This window comes from Cydia amplana, chromosome 25 (assembly GCF_948474715.1).
Source record: "Cydia amplana chromosome 25, ilCydAmpl1.1, whole genome shotgun sequence".
In the NCBI taxonomy this organism is placed as follows: domain Eukaryota; kingdom Metazoa; phylum Arthropoda; class Insecta; order Lepidoptera; family Tortricidae; genus Cydia; species Cydia amplana.
The window spans coordinates 5844704-5863591 of record NC_086093.1 but is presented as its reverse complement, the minus strand read 5'-3'; the positions used below and the strand labels follow the sequence as shown (position 1 = coordinate 5863591).

Genomic DNA, 18888 nt, shown 5'->3' with positions numbered 1-18888 from the left:
TTGCATACATTACTTTTTCTATGACAGCTGCAGCAAAAAAAAAAAAAAAAAAAACTTTTTCTATGACAGCTGCAGCAAAAAAAAAAAGTTATTATTAAAAAAAAAGTTATTATTTAAAAAAAATTGAGTTATTATTTAAAAAAAAAAAGAGTTATTATTGTAAATGAAAACATACCTCTTTCAATCAAGATGATCGGAACTTGTATCTTTAAAAAAAATAAAGCAGTTGTATTATACTCATAAGATGACTGCTAGCAGTCATCTTATGAGCCTATAGACAAATCATTCAAATGACATTGCTTTAGATATCACTGTCAGTCATTTAATTGACACATTTAAGTGCTGGAGTAGAAAAAGTATATTTTAAAATTGAAAATTGAATGTGGCGAAATTTTATCACCTGAATCCGAATAAAATACTCTGTACAGCTGCGTTTCTGTAGGTGGCATGACCATATTTGAATTGAGTTATTACATTTAACACTTTTACGAAACAACTTAACGAGGTTATGTTACGGTATCCTGGATTTATGTGTTTCAATATGTTGGAATAAACTTATTTCATCGAAGAAAATTGTTTCACATATTTCGCATTCGTATGATTGTTCATCGGTATGTATTTTTTTATGTCTCTCTAATTCAGATTTTAATGTAAACTGGTTCTTACATTCTTCACATCTATACGGCTTCTCTCCGACGTGACTCATTTTATGTGTCTCTAAAATATCTTTTTGACTTAGATGCTGGTTACGTTCATTACAGCTGGATAGTTGTGTTTCGACGTGTCTTTGATAAGCAACGAAATTATCTTTGAATTGTATATTGCCGTGTTTAATTTTTACATGATCATTTAAACTGCTTTTTTGTGTAAATGCCTCGTTACATTCTTCACATCTATATGTTTTTTCTGCGGTGTGAACTCTTTCATGGTTAACTAAATATAGTTTTTTTGTGAATCCCTTGTCACATTCTTTACACTTATATGGTTTCTCTTCCCTATGCGTTCCTTCATGATAATGTAAAGCATTTTGGTGTGTGTATTGCTTGTTACATTTTTTACATTTGTATGTGTTTTCTTCAGTGTGGCTTCTTACATGGCAAGTTAAATTGTTTTTTTGTGTGAATTCCTTGTTACATTTTTCACATTTGTACGGTTTCATTACACAAGGGTTTTTTTCATGGTTAACTAAAGATGCCTTTTTCGCGAATTCTTTGTTACATTCCTTACATTTGTATAGTTTTACGCCACTATGGACTCTTTCGTGGTACTTTAAGTGGTTTCTTTCTGCGTATTGCTTGTGACATTCTTTACATTTATATGGTTTGTCTTCACTATGGTGTCTTTCATGTTGAGATAATTGATATTTAAGTGCAAATTGTTTGTTACACACCTTACATGTAAATGCTTTCCGTCCAGTATGGGTCACTATATAATGTCTATCTAAATGATCTTTACGGGTAAACTTCTTGGTACATGCTTGACACACGTATCGTTTTTCTGGCTTTTCTGGAGCATGAACTTTTATATGTCTAATTATATTTTTCTTCTTTGTGAATTGCTTGTTACATTGGTCACAGACATATCTCTCTCCAGCGTGAATTCTCCGGTGCATTTGTAAATTCTCTCGACGTGTAAATTGCTCATTACATTTTTTACATTTATATGGCATGGCACTTCCCGGGTGATTATGTCTTATATGGCTATCTAATGTTTCTTTATATGCATATATATTGTTGCAATCTATACATTTATATGGTTTCTCTCCACTGTGAGTTATTTCATGTCTAAGTAAAGTCTGTTTACGTCCGAATTGCAAGTTACATTCTTTACATTTGAATGGTTTGACTCCAGTGTGGATTCTTCTATGTATATTCAAATAGGATTTTGTTGTATATCGCTTATTGCATTCTCCACAAACGTACGGACTCTCCGCTAAGTGCTCGCGGTGTGACGTCACGTCCTGCACACTGCTGGCGGGGCTCGGCTCGCGGTGTGACGCCACGTCCTGCAAACTGCTGGCGGGGCTCGGCTCGCGGTGTGACGTCACGTCCTGCACACTGCTGGCGGGGCTCGGCTCGCGGTGTGACGCCACGTCCTGCACACTGCTGGCGGGGCTCGGCCCGCGGTGTGACGTCACGTCCTGCACACTGCTGGCGGGGCTCGGCCCGCGGTGTGACGTCACGTCCTGCACACTGCTGGCGGGGCTCGGCTCGCGGTGTGACGCCACGTCCTGCACACTGCTGGCGGGGCTCGGCTCGCGTTGTGACGTCACGTCCTGCACACTGCTGGCGGGGCTCGGCTCGCGGTGTGACGCCACGTCCTGCACACTGCTGGCGGGGCTCGGCCCGCGGTGTGACGTCACGTCCTGCACACTGCTGGCGGGGCTCGGCCCGCGGTGTGACGTCACGTCCTGCACACTGCTGGCGGGGCTCGGCCCGCGGTGTGACGTCACGTCCCGCACACTGCTGGCGGGGCGCGGCTCGCGGTGTGACGTCACGGGACACGGCTGGCTCGCGCGCGGGGAGTGGCGGAGGCGCTCGAGCCTCACGGAGCACGCCAGCGCGAGCTGCTGCCTACAGCGCAGGGACAGAGGCGCCGCGTTAACTCCATACTCGCCGGCTGACGACACTGAAACGGAAAACTCACCTGAAACATCACATCAGGGGGACGTTTCTCCCTGATACCTATAGTTGTTAACCCCTCCCCCGCACCCTTATCATGGTTATAATAAAATTAGAAGTGTGTACTTACGTAACAGATGTGCGTCTCGCGGTCCTTCACACGGCGGGCCCGGGGACTCCTCGTCTGAACCTGAACACGTAATAATAGAGTGTAGGTACATTTACCCTCTGATCGCCAAATACTGTGTGTTATATAATAATAGGCGTGACGTTCAAAGTGTTTGAGATGTAGCATAGAGAAATATGTGCTCACTCCATACATCAGTTTTGGTACCAAAAAGACTATTATTTTCATAGTCGACATCTAGCATCGAATAGCGGAATTATCAGTACCGCTACTATGAAAAGTATTAAATAGTATTTAGAGAAAATCATGTTAAAGTACGATTTGAACCAACGACTTTGTTGGAAAGGAGATTGGAGGCCCCACGCCTTACTGCTAATCCACTAGCGATCTACTCGTTTCCTTTTATACCAAACTAGCTTTTGCCTGCGACTTTGTCTGCGTGGAGTTAGTAATTTGGGTAAGTAGCTTATTTTTTTATCCAATCTGCTTTTTATCGATTCCCCGTACAAACTTCCACCCCCCTTTTCATCCCCTTAAAGGATGACTTCTGGGATAAAAACTACCCTATGACCTTTCCCGGGACTCGAACTATCTCTATACCAAATTTCATCAAAATTGATTCAACGGTTTAAGCGTGAAGAGGTAACAGACAGACAGACAGACACACTTTCGCTGATGGATTATATAGTCGCTGTGAGTTAAGATGTTAAGAAGTCAATTTTGACAATTATCAATTGAACTTTTTATATTTACGAAGCTAAGACCTACCGTTTAACTGATATCCTGTGTTATATATATAAGGTTAATTCAAAACAGAATTGACTTCTTAGCTGTGTTAAACTATATATACCGCTTTAGGTACTTACATAAAGAAGGCTCGCTGCACGCACCATCTTCAGGTGGCTGGTCCCAGCACTCCTCGTCTATAATATATAATATTATATAAAGATCATCAATAATTGTAAACAATAGTAGTATATTTCTTATTCAAGCAACATACATGGCGGTACTTAGATATTGTCTTAGAAAAAACCTGCCCATATTATTTTAAGTTTTCCCTCAATTTCTAATAGATCCATATTCATATATTTATTGCATCCATGGTAAGTGTTACATAGGTAATAGTTGTTTCACATGGGCCCTGGTAGGGCACGGCAATATTCTTAAATCTATTGAGTTTGAGTACAGTACATGCAGGTTTCATTTATATTATTACAAATATTATATCATTATTATCATATTATTATATACTATCGTCAAATAACAAATTATATGTCCCCTCATCACTTGATAATAATGAGAGTAACTGTACCGTAAGGTTCATCCGTTTAAATCATAAAGAATTATCAACATTTTTCTAGCCTCTTAGAGAAATGGGCAGCCATACACAGAAGCCTAAATACAACAATTCCGCATTACTGGGACCATTATCCTTTTTGCTACACCAAACATGATATAAAAACTTACCTTTAACACTCATCCCTCCCTCCAACCTCTCCTGCAGCTCGGCCTGGCAGTGCTGCACCTGCATCTTGAAGAGGCACGCCTCCCGCAGGCGCTCCAGACACAGCTCACAAATACCACTCTTGCCATTGTCTGGTGTTAGCTGCAACATAGTTACATGGTATGGTGGGTAAGCTGCAACATGTGGTATGGTGGGGTACAACGAGCTGCGGGTGCGCAGGGAACTGTGCCTGGTAACATATATTTTTAAGCTACTCAGGGGCAAATTGTACAACAGTCAGGTATTAAGTTATGTGTGTCTATGTGCGGCTTTTTTATTTTTATTTAGTTTTTATTTTTATACAAGGCACACAAGACTCATGCAAGAACATGTAACATAGAGTAGCAGCTAACGGACGGCTACAGCTTACTATCAGGCAGGCCGTATTCTTGTTTGCCACCAATGTAATAAATTAATAAATTATGAGTAACTATGAGTTCTGTACAATAAAAAAGTATTTGAAAATTATAGGTCTACCATTTAACTGAGGCAGTTGATAAGACGTATTATGGTGAGTTAACGGAGTGATTACAGGCTTAGCTGTGTCAAGCTGATTTGTACTATGTTAAGTAAGTCAAAATGTTATAATTATGTATTTAAACTATATTTAGTCCCATAACTCTGCTCCCTTATATTAATAAAAATCACCATGCAACTTTTTTAAGAGACTGCCTGAGGTATAAGTAGTGAATCTATAGATTTTCTTAAACCCATAGAATGTGTGTGAAGTAAGAGTGTGCGACTTGCAATCCGGAGGTCGCGGGTTGAAACCCCAGCTTGTACCAAAGAGTTTTTCTGAACTTATGTACGAAATATCATTTGATAGTTACCAGTCGCTTTTCGGTGAAGGAAAACATCTTGAGGAAACCGGAATAATCCTAATAAGGGCCTAGTTAACCCTCTAGGTTGGAAGTTGAGATGGCAGTCGCTTTCGTAAAAACTAGTGCCCACGCCATTCCTGGGATTAGTTGCCAAGCGGACCCCAGGATCCCGTGAGCCGTGGCAAAAATGCCGGGACGCGATTTTTTATTATTTTAAAGATAAATAAGAAATAATAATAGTACAAAAGTAGAAGCAAGACTCAGTATTCTGAAAGATATTGATTACACAACACATTTCAGGCAGAGACAACGTAGGGCTTCGCAAAGTACCATAAGAAGGCCTTACCCCGCAAACATAATTAATATTGTGTATAATGATATTATGATGTGATGAGATCATTAGGTACTTACTTTGATTACAAAGCATTCTTCTATCATGACCGAATATATTTCCGTTATGCCGAGACGAGTGTACGGCGTCCTCAAATCTTTCGCCGAAGGCCGCTGCAGGCAGCAATGGCACTGGTTCATAGATTCCATCGCATTAGTTTATTCAAACTTCAATACATTCTTCATCAACGATTTTATATTAAAATACGAGTAAAATGCTGTTCTTAACCCAATTACAAGACAACGCGCAATTTTCAGGTGTTTGTATGCGCGGTCAACAATCAAATCAACACAACACCTTACGTGACGTGACCATAGACCCAAAGAGAATATATTCACTACGTTTTAAGAGACGGTTGTGGGTTTGGGTCATGAACAAAGAATATAAGTTGGTGACCTGACCATAGCCAAAAAAAACAAAATAAAACATTAGTGCTATAGCTGGTCAACCAAATCTTGTCAGTAAAAAAAGGCGCGAAATTCAAATTTTCTATGGGACGATATCCCTTCGCGCCTACATTTTTCAAAATTGCCGCCTTTTTCTACTGTCAAGATCTGGTTGACCAAGTATATTTAGCTGTCAAGTCAACTGTCAGCCATATTGCTTTGCTTGTCATGGATGTGTCATGGCGCCTTGGATGTGTTACTCGCGTATTTCTTGGAGTTTAATTTTCAAAAGCCTTTACCAAAAAAAAAGCTTTTAATAAAAAAAACATGAGTCATTTTGCTCCATCCTCCAAAATATTTCTGGTCCACATTGAAGTCCAACCATGTATTAGTCCACTAAATAAACACTATATAAGTAACGTACGACTTAAATGTGGACTCGATCCTAAACTGAGTACGAAATTTGTTGACAGGAGCCTATGTTTCAACCATCCCCATTTTATCGATATCGATATTTTTTTATCGATATCGATAAAATACGCAAGCGTGTAGGATGCTACATTTAAGTCTGTTATGTTGGTAGTATTGTTCTTTGACAGTTCTTTGTCGTACATGTTGGTAATGATTGGAGAACCAAACATACACAGACTGAAAAAATTGATTCAAATCGCTAGTATGGAAGTCCCGTCTCTTAAAACGTAGTGATTATATTCTCTAATCTCTTTGAGTATATTGACATTATTCAATATACTCTATGGTGACAGCGTAAGTTATGATGGCGCCATCGCACGTATTATATTATCTTTGGCCATCGCCGCCATCGCCATCTGCTAAATACTTCGACCAGCCAGCCCCATTCAAGTAAAATTTGTACCAAGTCAATTAGTCACCATACCGAAGACGAGGCAGTATGGCTTATGGTCTTTCTTAGCCTGTCCAAAAGAACAAATACTGGCGGCAGAACATTGCAGTACTAACTACCCCCAATTGTTGATCGCAAGTATCGCAACGTTTATCGTAAAATTGTTTTGTTTCACAAAGTATTTTTAAGTAACGAAATGATGGAATCTATGAACCAGTGCCACTGCTGCCTGCAGCGGCCTTCGGCGAAAGATTTGAGGACACCGTCCACTCGCCTCGGCATAACGGAAATATACTCGGTCATGATCGAAGAATGCTTTGTTATCAAAGTAAGTAATGATGCAGAATATTTTCATTTGTAATGTAATCTGCCTCTTTTTCTTGAAATGTGATGGTTTCCCTTACACTCTCTCACTTCAATTATCTTTAAGCATAAGCATTATTTTAGATCTGTCAAGAGCCAAAAAGAAGCCACAACAGCCTCATTGATACTACACGAACACGATTAATAGATATATATATTTTGTAGTTAGTTAGTTAACATCCAGTGACGATGGCAAGAGTGGTATCTGCGAGGTGTGTCTGGGGCGGCTGCGAGAGGCTTGCCACTTTAAGATGCAGGTGCAGCACTGCCAGGCTGAGCTGCAGGAGAGGTTGCAGGGAGGGCTGCGTGTCAAAGGTAAATATCAAGCTTTGATAACAAAATAAATACACACATGTCGCCATGTCATGGTTGTTTTTTGTTGTTTAATTTAAAGTGATATAGCCCATTATGCAGTAAATTAACTTGAAAGTGAGATGGAAAAGAGATAAAGCCATGAAAATAGCGGGAAGCGTTGGAGCGTCTATAAAACACACTCATCGCATAGAATATGTATCACTACATAGTATAAAACAAAGTCACTTCCCGCTGTCTGTTCCTATGTATGCTTAGATCTTTAAAACTAAGCAGTGGGTTTTGAAATGATGATAAATGTCAGAAATAAAGGCTATATTATTATTATTATTATGGATTTTGATGCGGTTTTTCAACTAGATAGAGCAATTCAAGAGGAAGGTTTATGTATAATTTGTTAATCCGTGTGAAGCCAGGGCGGGTCGCTAGTAGTATAATAAACAGTATTTGTTGGTCTACCTAAAACTAATTGTCAATAACCAGGCTGTAAAAAGACTATTGAGTGCCTGAGTGGTAGTTTAGGAAGACTTTAAGGGCGGGTACAGGTGGACTGCACCCCAACTGCAATTTGTATTGGAAACTGTGCAGTCAGGGTGCAGTTCCCATATAATTTGATGTCGGGTTGCAGTCTGTCTGCTGCACCTGCCCTTAAGCACTTTTGATGTTTACTTTAGATATTGGTTCAAAACCTTATTATGTGTTATAATTTAGACGAGGAAGTCCTGGACGTGACGCCTGAAGATGACGCGTGCAGCGAGCCTTCCCAGCCTTCTTTATGTAAGTGTCTTCTTCCTCCAGTGTCATCTCCTACCGGAGGTCGGCTATCATTAGGGAAATACGAACTTTAGACACAGCTCCGCGGAATAATGAGCGTGTGCTGTGTTTGAACCATAGAGAAATATAAGTAAAGAAAGAGTGGTAACTCCATACCAGGGATGTTACAGAGCTCCGTTTCTGTTCCGGTTCCGTTACTTTTGAAACGGAAGTTATATCGGATGTCAATGCTTAGCGCGGCAGCGGGACATGAGCGGTGTACATCAAAAACAAACAGGTTTATACCAGTCATTCGCTCATAGCCCCGCTTGCCACGTGCTGCAGTAATTAGATGTTCTGGTTTATTCGTGTTTTCGAATTTAAAGTACCTATTCGTATGTGTTGTGTTGTGTAATGTATATCTACTGATAGTACCGACTCAGGCTCCGGTTCTGGTTCCGGTTCCGTTTTCGGTTCCGATTCCGTTTCTGGTTCCGATAAACTAAATTTAAAACACCTGGTTCCGCTTTCGGTTCCGATAAAACCACATCCGTTACATCCCTGCTCCATACATCAGTTTTCTTACCAAAACGCTAGTTATTTCGTTGTCGACATCTAGCGTCAAGTAGTAGACGTACTGGACATTATCATTACTGCTAGTTGACAATAGATGTCGCGGCTTTTCAGCTAATATTATAATATTTTTAATTATTAATATGAATGTGTTTCTGGTTATAACCAGATTAACCGGAACTCTATTTTCAACTCCGTCTGCTTCTAATATTAGTTATAAATTGTTTTAATAATACATTTTTCGTTAGTAGCGAAACTAGTGACATCTATTGTCAACTAGCAGTACTGATAATGTGAAGAAGGGCCTTCTTCACACCGACCCCAAATGAAGTTGGGATTAAGGGCAGGAAGGAAGAAGAAGATAAAAAAAACTAATAAAATAACCAACGTGAAGTTCGAGTGAAAGGATGAGAAGTATGAAACTTTGAAGTGTGTTTTTTTTGTAAAATATGAGTTTGAGCCGAAATAACAAAACACGTGTGCATTATTTTTTCATGTTCTCTAACATATATTCAAACCAGTAATTAACTAGAAATTTGCTTGAACAAAACTCTGTACAGAAGTTAGAGCATTTTGTCATTTTTCAGTACTTTGGAGGCCAATTTCTCCCAGGAAGTTGAGTATGGGCAGCTAAAAAAAATACGTATCCGTTATTTTAGACTACTCTGTAACATATTTAAAAATAAATCAAATCGGAGCTGACCAGTTGGGTACCCTTCCTTGTTAGTATGGTGTACCGAACTATTTGGCCACTTTGACTGCTACAAAGTATTTGACGCTGACTGTACTCCCTTCGGTCGAGTTTTAATTTATCGCCACTCGTTTCGAATTCCGTCTTTTCCGCACTTGTATCGTAAATAACTATTTTCTGTTCTACTTTGTATTTTGTACAGGTCAAGTGTTTTACTAATATTGTAGTATACGTAAGACCATCCAACTCTGTATCTTGTCATAATCGAGGACGCTGCAATCCTGTACTCAAAGAAATATATCGCCGCTATACTTCTTCTTCTTCTTCTTCTTCTTGTTAGGGGCTATATAAGGCTCCAAAGCCTATGTATCACTGCGACCATCGCTGATCTATTGTGATCGCCACCTACTACAACTCTCGATCCAAACATGCAACTTCAAATAGCTGCAGGATCTTTTTGAACTCGAGAGACTTTACCTCCTCCGGGCGCAATATGTGCCCGCCCAGGATTAAGTCACGAGTACGCATTAGGCAAGGGCACTCTGTGAGGATGTGCAAGGGCGTCTCCTCTGCCTCCATACAGAGTCTGCACCGCCCCATGTCACGTTTCCCCATGGTGTGCATGTGGCCGCTATACTTACTCAACCTCGTATCTGCAACACTCATTTGATGACAAAAACACCCGTATTCCGAATGAAAGAAAAGCGACATTTCCATCAAATGATTGTTGCAGATATGAGGTTGAGTACGAGGGGCGTTCAAAATATTCTCGGTATTGATATCTTACGACCTCTTCTAAAATTTCTTTCGTTACTGGCCGCTAAGGTTTATTCATTGACATTAAAAAAAAGTATAATTCGAACCGAGATAGTCTTTTGTTTTTCTGCAATTGCTGAACAAACATGAACATCATGTGCGAATTGACAATGTTAACTAAATTAGAACATCGATGCGTGATAAAATTCTTGACAAAACAGGGTAAAAATCAAAAAACTATAAAAGAGGAAATGGATTGTGTTTACCGTGAGTCTGCTCCTTCTTTATCTACCATTCAAAAGTGGTCAAGCGAGTTTAAACGCGGAAGGGAGAGTATTGAAGATGACTCTAGACCTGGCCGGCCTGTAGTAGCTACTTCACAAGAAAATATTGATAAAGTGGAAAAACTTATATTGGAAGATGATCGAGTGAAGGTAAAATCTATAGCACAAGTAACCAATCTCTCTATTGGTACCGTACATGATATTATACATGACCATCTTAATATGTCAAAAATAAGTGCAAGACGGGTTCCGCGAATGCTGACTCGGCTTCAAAAAGACATGCGTAGCTTGTTGTTCCGATTTTATTGACATGTATGTACATGTATGTACTGATACTAAATTCTAATGATTTCGAGAAGTATTAAAGAATATTACAAACTACAAATATGGGATATTAAACATACAACAATGTGTGTACATATATATGGCTCAGAGCTATTACTTGCTCATCTACAGCAGCAAAACGGCAGTTATAAACAAATGAGCTAATCCGCATAGTTTTAAAATGGACAATAACAGATCTAATTATATATATAATATATATTTAAATGAGATCTGTTAACTAAATCATTAATATTCTTTTCATTACATTAATAGTAAATTCGTCAGTATTATTATAATATCAACACGCGCTCTCACTCCCCACCATGCCAACCGACGATGCTAATGATGAACGAACGCTATTGGTCGAGATAACGCCGGCGTAACGCTCGATCTTTAGTCCCCTATTTCCCGTTCGCCGCGCCTAATATAAACAAAATATCAAAAATTTTTGTTCACCGCATCGTGAGAGTCATCGCATCGTTCCTGACCGACCGACGCTTCCACGTGCAAGTGGAAGGCACGGCGCAGTCGCAAGACCGCCCAATACGGGCGGGCGTCCCCCAGGGGAGCTGCCTCTCACCCGCATGCTATGTGCGCTACACCAACGACATCCCAGTCGTTGGACAAGCGCAACTAGCCCTATTCGCAGACGACGCCGCTTACTATACGACTTCTTTACAGATGCAGCACGCGGTTACGAAGATCCAGCCAACGCTCGACGCCCTTCCTGACTGGCTCTCCAAATGGAGGCTATCAGTCAACGTGGGCAAGACGCAAGCCATCATCACAGGGCAGCCACACGCAAGAGTGCCGCTGCCCACACCCCCCTCTCTCGCGGGCCAACCCCTCACATGGTCACCCACAGTGAAATACCTGGGGGTGACCATAGACAGGGGACTGACCATGCAACCGCACGTCGCAAACACAGTCATGCGAGCGAAAACCGCTCGCATGAAACTGCGACCAGTCCTCCACAGTAAGCTCCCTGTACGGACCAAACTCGGTCTGTACAAAGCTTACGTCCGCTCACGCCTAACATACGCTTCACCAGCCTGGTATTCTTTCTGTTCCAGGACCAACAAGGAGAAGATGAGGCGTCAGGAGACCCTCTCGCTACGGACCATCGTCGCAGCAACGCGGTACGTGACCAACGCAGCCATCGCCGAGTACCTGAAGTGGAGCAGCCTGGAGGAGTTCGTCGAGCGTCTCGCGCGGGGCATGTTCGACCGCGCGGACAACTGCAGCCACGACCATCTACGAGGGATCGCGCCGCACTACACGCGGCCACCGGACCAGCCAAGGGCTCGGCATCTCCCCCGAGCCCTCCTACACAACACAGACGACGAAGAAGAAGAAGACACAAACACTCAACATCGGATGACGCCTACATAGGCACGACGCACACGCCAGCCTAAGCTGCCGGTCGCCTTCCCTGCGGTCCCGAACCTGGCCCCGCTCAAACGGTATCACCAGGCTAGGGGTCGCGGGGTTGGATAACGGCCGGTAGTGATAAAGCTGGCCCACACCAGCAACACAGCTGTCCTCCAAACGACGAGCGAAATGACCGCCCCACAAGGTGGGGCGCGATTCGACGCAGCCTCCGCAGCCGGAAGGCGGAAGAGGCCTCTCACACCCCTTCAAAAGGGGCGTCGAAAGACATCCACTACTACTTTTTGTTCACATTACCAGTTCAACTCTCGTACTGTAAGCATCTAACTATATCACAATGCCACCCAAGACTAGCGGTAAGGCCGCCAAGAAATCCGGCAAGGCCCAGAAGAACATCTCCAAGTCTGACTCGAAGAAAAAGAAGAAGCATAAGCGCAAGGAGAGCTACGCCATCTACATCTACAAGGTGCTCAAGCAGGTCCACCCCGACACCGGTATCTCCAGCAAGGCCATGTCGATCATGAACTCGTTCGTGAACGACATCTTCGAGCGCATCGCCGCCGAGGCCTCCCGTCTCGCTCACTACAACAAGAGGTCCACCATCACCAGCAGGGAGGTGCAGACCTCCGTGAGGCTCTTGCTGCCCGGTGAGCTCGCCAAGCACGCCGTCAGTGAAGGCACCAAGGCCGTCACCAAGTACACCAGCTCCAAGTAAGCGTCCGTCGTTCCTCGTATGCGGTCCGTCTGTTCTCAATGCACATTTTAGTGTGATGGGTTTAGATAGTTCGTATTGCGACACGACGACACGCTTTGAGAGAGTGTGGTTTGTGCAACAACCAAAAAGGCCCTTTTCAGGGCCACAAATAAGTTCTGAATATAATATAGCAAGTTTCTAACCGTGCATACGGTGTCAATCGGTCGATTAAACATCACTATATCAATCAACACGCAAGTAAAAGCTTTTGTATGTAATCGACGGGCGCTTAAATATGAAAAACTAAACTATAGATAGACAGACATGCGCAACGTGAGGCAAGAGTTGGGTTTAAATTATACAATAATAATAAAATAAGTTAGGAATTATTATTTAAGCTAAACTTTACTATGTGAAATAATGTTATCTAGCCTAACCTAACTAGCTGTCCTAAATCATAATCAAAAACGCTATAATATATATATATGAGAGTAAGAGTTTAGGTTCAAATTTGTTAATTTATTTAAATGTATTGTATTATATTTCAATAATATTACATATTATTAGTTTTACTCTAATCAGAAATCGTGTCTGTGAGAAAGGAAGAGGGGCGAGGGGGACGTGCCCTCTCGCTCACACGGACACTATCTCCGTCCCTTTCCGACGAGCGTATATATAAAAGCGCCTCGCGCCTAAAATTTTGTTTATTCCCTCTCGTGACTCGTTAACGTAACGTACACGCGTGTCGTAGTAAATTTTTCGCAATGGCCCGTACCAAGCAGACCGCTCGTAAATCCACCGGTGGTAAAGCGCCCCGTAAACAGCTCGCCACCAAGGCGGCCCGCAAGAGCGCGCCAGCCACCGGGGGCGTCAAGAAGCCCCATCGTTACAGGCCCGGCACCGTCGCCCTCCGTGAGATCCGTCGCTACCAGAAGAGCACTGAGCTTCTGATCCGCAAGCTGCCCTTCCAGCGTCTGGTGCGTGAGATCGCTCAGGACTTCAAGACCGACCTGCGGTTCCAGAGCTCCGCCGTCATGGCTCTCCAGGAGGCCAGCGAGGCTTACCTCGTCGGCCTCTTCGAGGACACCAACCTTTGCGCCATCCACGCCAAGCGTGTGACCATCATGCCCAAGGACATCCAGCTGGCTCGCAGGATCCGCGGTGAACGTGCCTAAACCACCACAATGCTGCACTAACACTGACACGGAGCTACATCACCGAACGCAGTCTGCGCGAACGCATGCCATTTTGTGTCCCGGACATGCGAACGTGACGCTTCTGTCATATATCAAAAGGCCCTTTTCAGGGCCACACATGATTCGAAAAGTTCACAATTGTTTCTTTGAACAAACGCCTGCTTAGATTATTCAATCGATCATCATCATTAGTCAAATATATTTAATTCGCACGTAGTTACAATAAATAAATTATATAACCACGAAATACACGCAAGTAAGTAAGATTATTTACTTATGAACTTATTACCCCTATATATTACTAGACGGGAAATTGAATTAATGTTAATATACATAATGATTCATTATTAATGATTTGCTTACTCGGTCGCGATAAATTCAAATACTTACAAATATATATATATATATATATATATATATATATATATATATATATTAGAGGAGAAATACGAGAGAGAGATAGCGCTACGGGGCACTCTTCCACGATCCGGTCGCCGTTGTTATAGTAATATGAAGTAAGTAGTAGTATATATATATGTATGATTTTAAATAAAGTATCATAGGTATGAACTTATTTTACTTTACATGTAGGTATTTATATGAAAAGTAAATCAAATAATAATGCTCCGATATCTCTAACCCCGTCCCCCGTCGCCCCGCAATGGGGTAAAGCGTATAAATATAGCGCGGGCCTGAGCCAAACGCCAGTTATTCCACTCGTGTCGACGCGCGCCGCAAGTCGTGTGTCGTGTGTTGAATTCCGTTCGAGAAGTCTAATCTCTCTCTACCACAAGTCGCAATGACCGGTCGCGGTAAGGGAGGTAAAGGTCTGGGGAAAGGAGGAGCCAAGCGCCACAGGAAGGTGCTCCGCGATAACATCCAGGGTATCACCAAGCCCGCCATCCGTCGTCTCGCCCGCAGAGGTGGCGTCAAGCGTATCTCCGGTCTGATCTACGAGGAGACCCGCGGTGTTCTCAAGGTGTTCCTCGAGAACGTGATCCGTGACGCGGTCACCTACACCGAGCACGCCAAGAGGAAGACCGTCACCGCCATGGACGTCGTCTACGCTCTGAAGCGTCAGGGCCGCACCCTCTACGGTTTCGGAGGTTAAGCGCGCCGGCCGGCCGGCCGGCCGCTGCACTGTCCGCCCGCCGAGACAGTGTCGTCGGTCCCCGCACCCCGCACCCCGCGTCCTCGGACGCAAATACAAAAAGGCCCTTTTCAGGGCCGCAAATAATTCTATGATACGATTACAATACAAACAAAGTTTCAGTGGCGACACAACACAGACGTATAAACAATCGATCTATCTAAGTAGGTACCTATACTGTACCTACCTACCTACCTACCTACCTAAGTCATTATATATTATATTATATTTATTTATTTATATGTACCTACGTATATTAAAAATAATGACTCACCCCGCACCGCAAGTCCAATTTTCTAACTTGCATGTGTAGCCAGCTCGCTCGTTCGTTCGCTCGCCGCGCCGCTTCGGTGGTACTGGTAGGTGTATGAAGTCAGCTCTCTGAAACAATTACAATAATTGTTTTACATAAGTACAAAGATAGATAAATAATATTACAAAATGGGGCTTCAAAATTTGCTCGTTGCGAGTTTGGTTTCAAACCACGGTACTAAGTATACCTACTTATTACATACATAAATATTTTGGTACACCTCATGTACCTACTTACTCGTATAAAATAACTTAACCAGTCTACATCGTGGTTGCGCTTTGCTCCTTATTCTATAGTAATAAGGTGTTCAAATGTGGCTTTGTTGTTGAATTTGCTTTTTTAATTTTTGCATGTGGTGTTTACCAGTAATTAGTTATACATTCAGCATGTTATTTAAGTTTGTATTGATGTACTTAAGCCTCAATGTAATAACTGTTGGTGAACCTTAAAATAAAATAAAATAAAATAAAATAAAAATAAAATAAAAATAGGCATAGATATAGATTCGATCGATTGAACGTAGTACCTACCTACACTACACTACACTTTTCGTTCGAAACTTCTCTATAATAATGTAATGTATGTTGGGGTAATTTATTCAGGTAGTAAGTGGAGCATCAATTTCATTTCATTTCATACATTCAGATACATATACATATATGTATACATATATCTCTCCCGTATCATACAGTATCTTCATCTTCTTATTTTTCCCGACTTCCCGACATACATACATTGCACTATTATCTTATTTATTTATCATTAGGTTAGGTATTTACCTACTCACGTTTTCCAAATCGAAAATCATGTCTTGCACTGCATCCATTTACATATTTTTCTCACACACGCACTCACTTATTATTACTTTCACCAATAGGTAATAACACCATAATATGTATAAATAAACAACAACAATCACATGCACTGTGATGTGATGTGATGTGACCTGTAACTAGGTGTACCGATCCGACCTGCCACCTACTTAAGATTGGGATGAACTGCCCAATCAGGTAAATGATTCGCATATAGTGCGCAAAACAAACAGACAGACAGGGACACCCACCATCACCGCACCCACTCTCACCTCACTTACGATAATATAATACGTTAAATTATTATAAATAAATACGATATACACGATACACTAAATAACCACCATGCCCTGCCCGCACCGCACGCTCCGCGAGTTTCGCGCTCTACCTGTATGATCCCCGTAGAAGATCGCTCGTTTATTTAAACTATAATACGAATTATAATAATATTCATTAATACGATATAGTAATGTATAATAGTACATAATTTATTAAACTTAATATAAAGTACCTATCCCGTTTTACATCGGTACCAGCAGAGAGCAAACTGAACTGAACGTAGGCAATCCAAGTCGCGGTACGGCTGTTTTACGACAGTGAAGACAACAAGTCAAAATAACATTATAACGATAATTTTCAACTGTTGTTATTGTGTCACATCTATCTATGGTATCTTCACTTTTAAATGGAAGACACATAATAGTGTTAAATGTGATTTTAATTAAGAAAAATCACTTTTTAAACTGACCCGAGGTGTCCGCAACCTATAATACCAAAAGTAAAGTTCTCTCATTCGTTTATCGCCGTTCCAAAACTTTAAACATCCATTAAAATACATATATCAATTCATAAAGAATATATATGTGTAATTTTATTATAATCATTATAATATAATTCGCTATAAATTTAGTTTAATCATAAACGAGTAAGTGAAAAGTTGGAACTGTTATTACGAGAAAACGTCCCGCGACACAAGGGTCTGCGTTACGGTTAAGCCGGAGTATATATAAAAAGTGGCGCCCCCAATTTGACGTGTTTAGTACTCGCCAGCGCAGCGCTCCGCTTACACGCGTCCGCCTGTATTCTATCTTTGCGCAGTTCGTGCGATTTACTAAATTTACTTGCTCATTTCGTTATTAAATAATAATAAATAATTATGGCCGATACCGCAGTTGCTGCCGACGCTCCCGCCCCGGCGACGCCCGCGAAGAAGCCCAAGGCGTCCGCATCCGCAGGCGCTAAGAAGCCTAAGGCGAAGCCCACCCACCCTAAGACGTCCGAGATGGTTAACAGCGCCATCAAGGAGTTGAAGGAGAGGAGCGGTTCGTCCCTGCAGGCTATCAAGAAGTACATCGCCGCCCAGTACAAGGTCGACGCCGAGAAACTGGCCCCTTTCATCAGAAAATATCTGAAGAGCGCAGTCGAATCCGGCGCACTCATTCAGACCAAAGGCAAGGGCGCGTCCGGCTCGTTCAAACTGGAGTCGAAGTCATCATCGGCCGGCAAGAAGCCCGCCGCGGCCAAGAAATCTAGCGCTAAATCTTCAGCAGCCGCCAAGAAGCCCGCCGCAGCTAAGCCCGCTAAGGCGAAGAAGGCCGCCGCTTCCCCGGCCAAGCCTAAGGCCGCCACGAAGGACAAGAAGGCAGCCGCCGCCAAGAAGAAGCCCGCCGCTAAGAAACCCTCCACCCCCGCCAAGGGCAAGAGCGCCGCCGCGCCTAAGGCCAAGAAGACCGCGAAGCCGCCGACCAAGAAGCCTAAAGCTCCGAAGCCCAAGAAGGCAGCGGCCGCACCCAAAGCGAAGCCCGCCGCCAAGAAGGCTGCCTCGAAGAAGTAAGACTGCGACAGTTATTGTTGTCGTCGTAGAGGAGATGTCGATTGTCGTCGCTATAATATTCTTATACGACGACGCGTCGCCTCTTCTCGACTCACGTGATACGCCTGTGCGCGTTAAACGCACATCAAAAAGCCCTTTTCAGGGCTAACAAATGTATTCAAAGGTTCATATCGCCTCTGTTTCATTGCAATATAAGCACAATACACGAGTCGATCGATCAAACAATCAATCAAAATAAGATATAAAAATAAACGGACCAAATATTTTACGAATATATTTTTAGATACCGATAGATAGACGGATGGGTCACGTTACGTTAAATTAAATTAGATTTTATATATGAATTTACACGGTTATTAGAACGTGAATAAACATTATTTAAAAGTCTCAAGACTTCAAACAATAGTCATCTATCTACATACGTATTAAAAATTATAATATATTTATACTTAGTTGTTTGTAAATTGAATTTTCTATTCTCTCTAATTCGCGCTCTTGCAAGCGGGGCGGGGCGTTGATTGGTCGATCGGGCTCGTGTTATGTCGGCTCGTTGTATCCCCACTATCAGCGTACTCCGTGAACGTATAAAAGGATATACGTAGCGCTATGATATTTTTGATCGTTCTGCCAGGCTAAACCTAACGGTGCCAACACAAGCCCCAGGCGTTAGCAGTGGCCGTTTTGTTGGTTTGCACATACACCACAAGCGGGGTGAAAACCCAGACAGTCCGG

General features: G+C 42.3%; 4 protein-coding genes and 1 long non-coding RNA gene across 5 annotated transcripts; 3 read left to right on the top strand and 2 right to left on the bottom strand.

Annotated features, from left to right (window-relative positions):
- Positions 1-433: 433 nt before the first annotated feature.
- LOC134659839 (zinc finger protein 883-like) lies at positions 434-2720 on the bottom strand. The gene is made up of 2 exons (XM_063515547.1): positions 2699-2720; positions 434-2628 (listed from the first exon to the last, which is right to left on the bottom strand). The coding sequence occupies exons 1-2, from the start codon at positions 2718-2720 to the stop codon at positions 512-514; spliced, it is 2139 nt and encodes a 712-aa protein (XP_063371617.1). The 3' UTR covers positions 434-511.
- A 31-nt stretch (positions 2721-2751) lies between these two features.
- LOC134659492 (uncharacterized) lies at positions 2752-4339 on the bottom strand. Its single transcript, XR_010097811.1, has 3 exons — positions 4216-4339; positions 3615-3671; positions 2752-2811 (listed from the first exon to the last, which is right to left on the bottom strand). It is a non-coding gene; the product is annotated as an uncharacterized LOC134659492 (long non-coding RNA).
- An 8155-nt stretch (positions 4340-12494) lies between these two features.
- On the top strand, positions 12495-12872 carry LOC134659641 (histone H2B). The gene has a single exon (XM_063515319.1). The coding sequence runs from the start codon at positions 12495-12497 to the stop codon at positions 12870-12872; it is 378 nt and encodes a 125-aa protein (XP_063371389.1).
- A 743-nt stretch (positions 12873-13615) lies between these two features.
- LOC134659793 (histone H3) lies at positions 13616-14026 on the top strand. The gene has a single exon (XM_063515498.1). The coding sequence runs from the start codon at positions 13616-13618 to the stop codon at positions 14024-14026; it is 411 nt and encodes a 136-aa protein (XP_063371568.1).
- Positions 14027-17478: 3452 nt separating this feature from the next.
- Positions 17479-18156, top strand: LOC134659792 (histone H1C-like). The gene has a single exon (XM_063515497.1). The coding sequence runs from the start codon at positions 17479-17481 to the stop codon at positions 18154-18156; it is 678 nt and encodes a 225-aa protein (XP_063371567.1).
- The last annotated feature ends 732 nt before the right edge of the window (positions 18157-18888 follow it).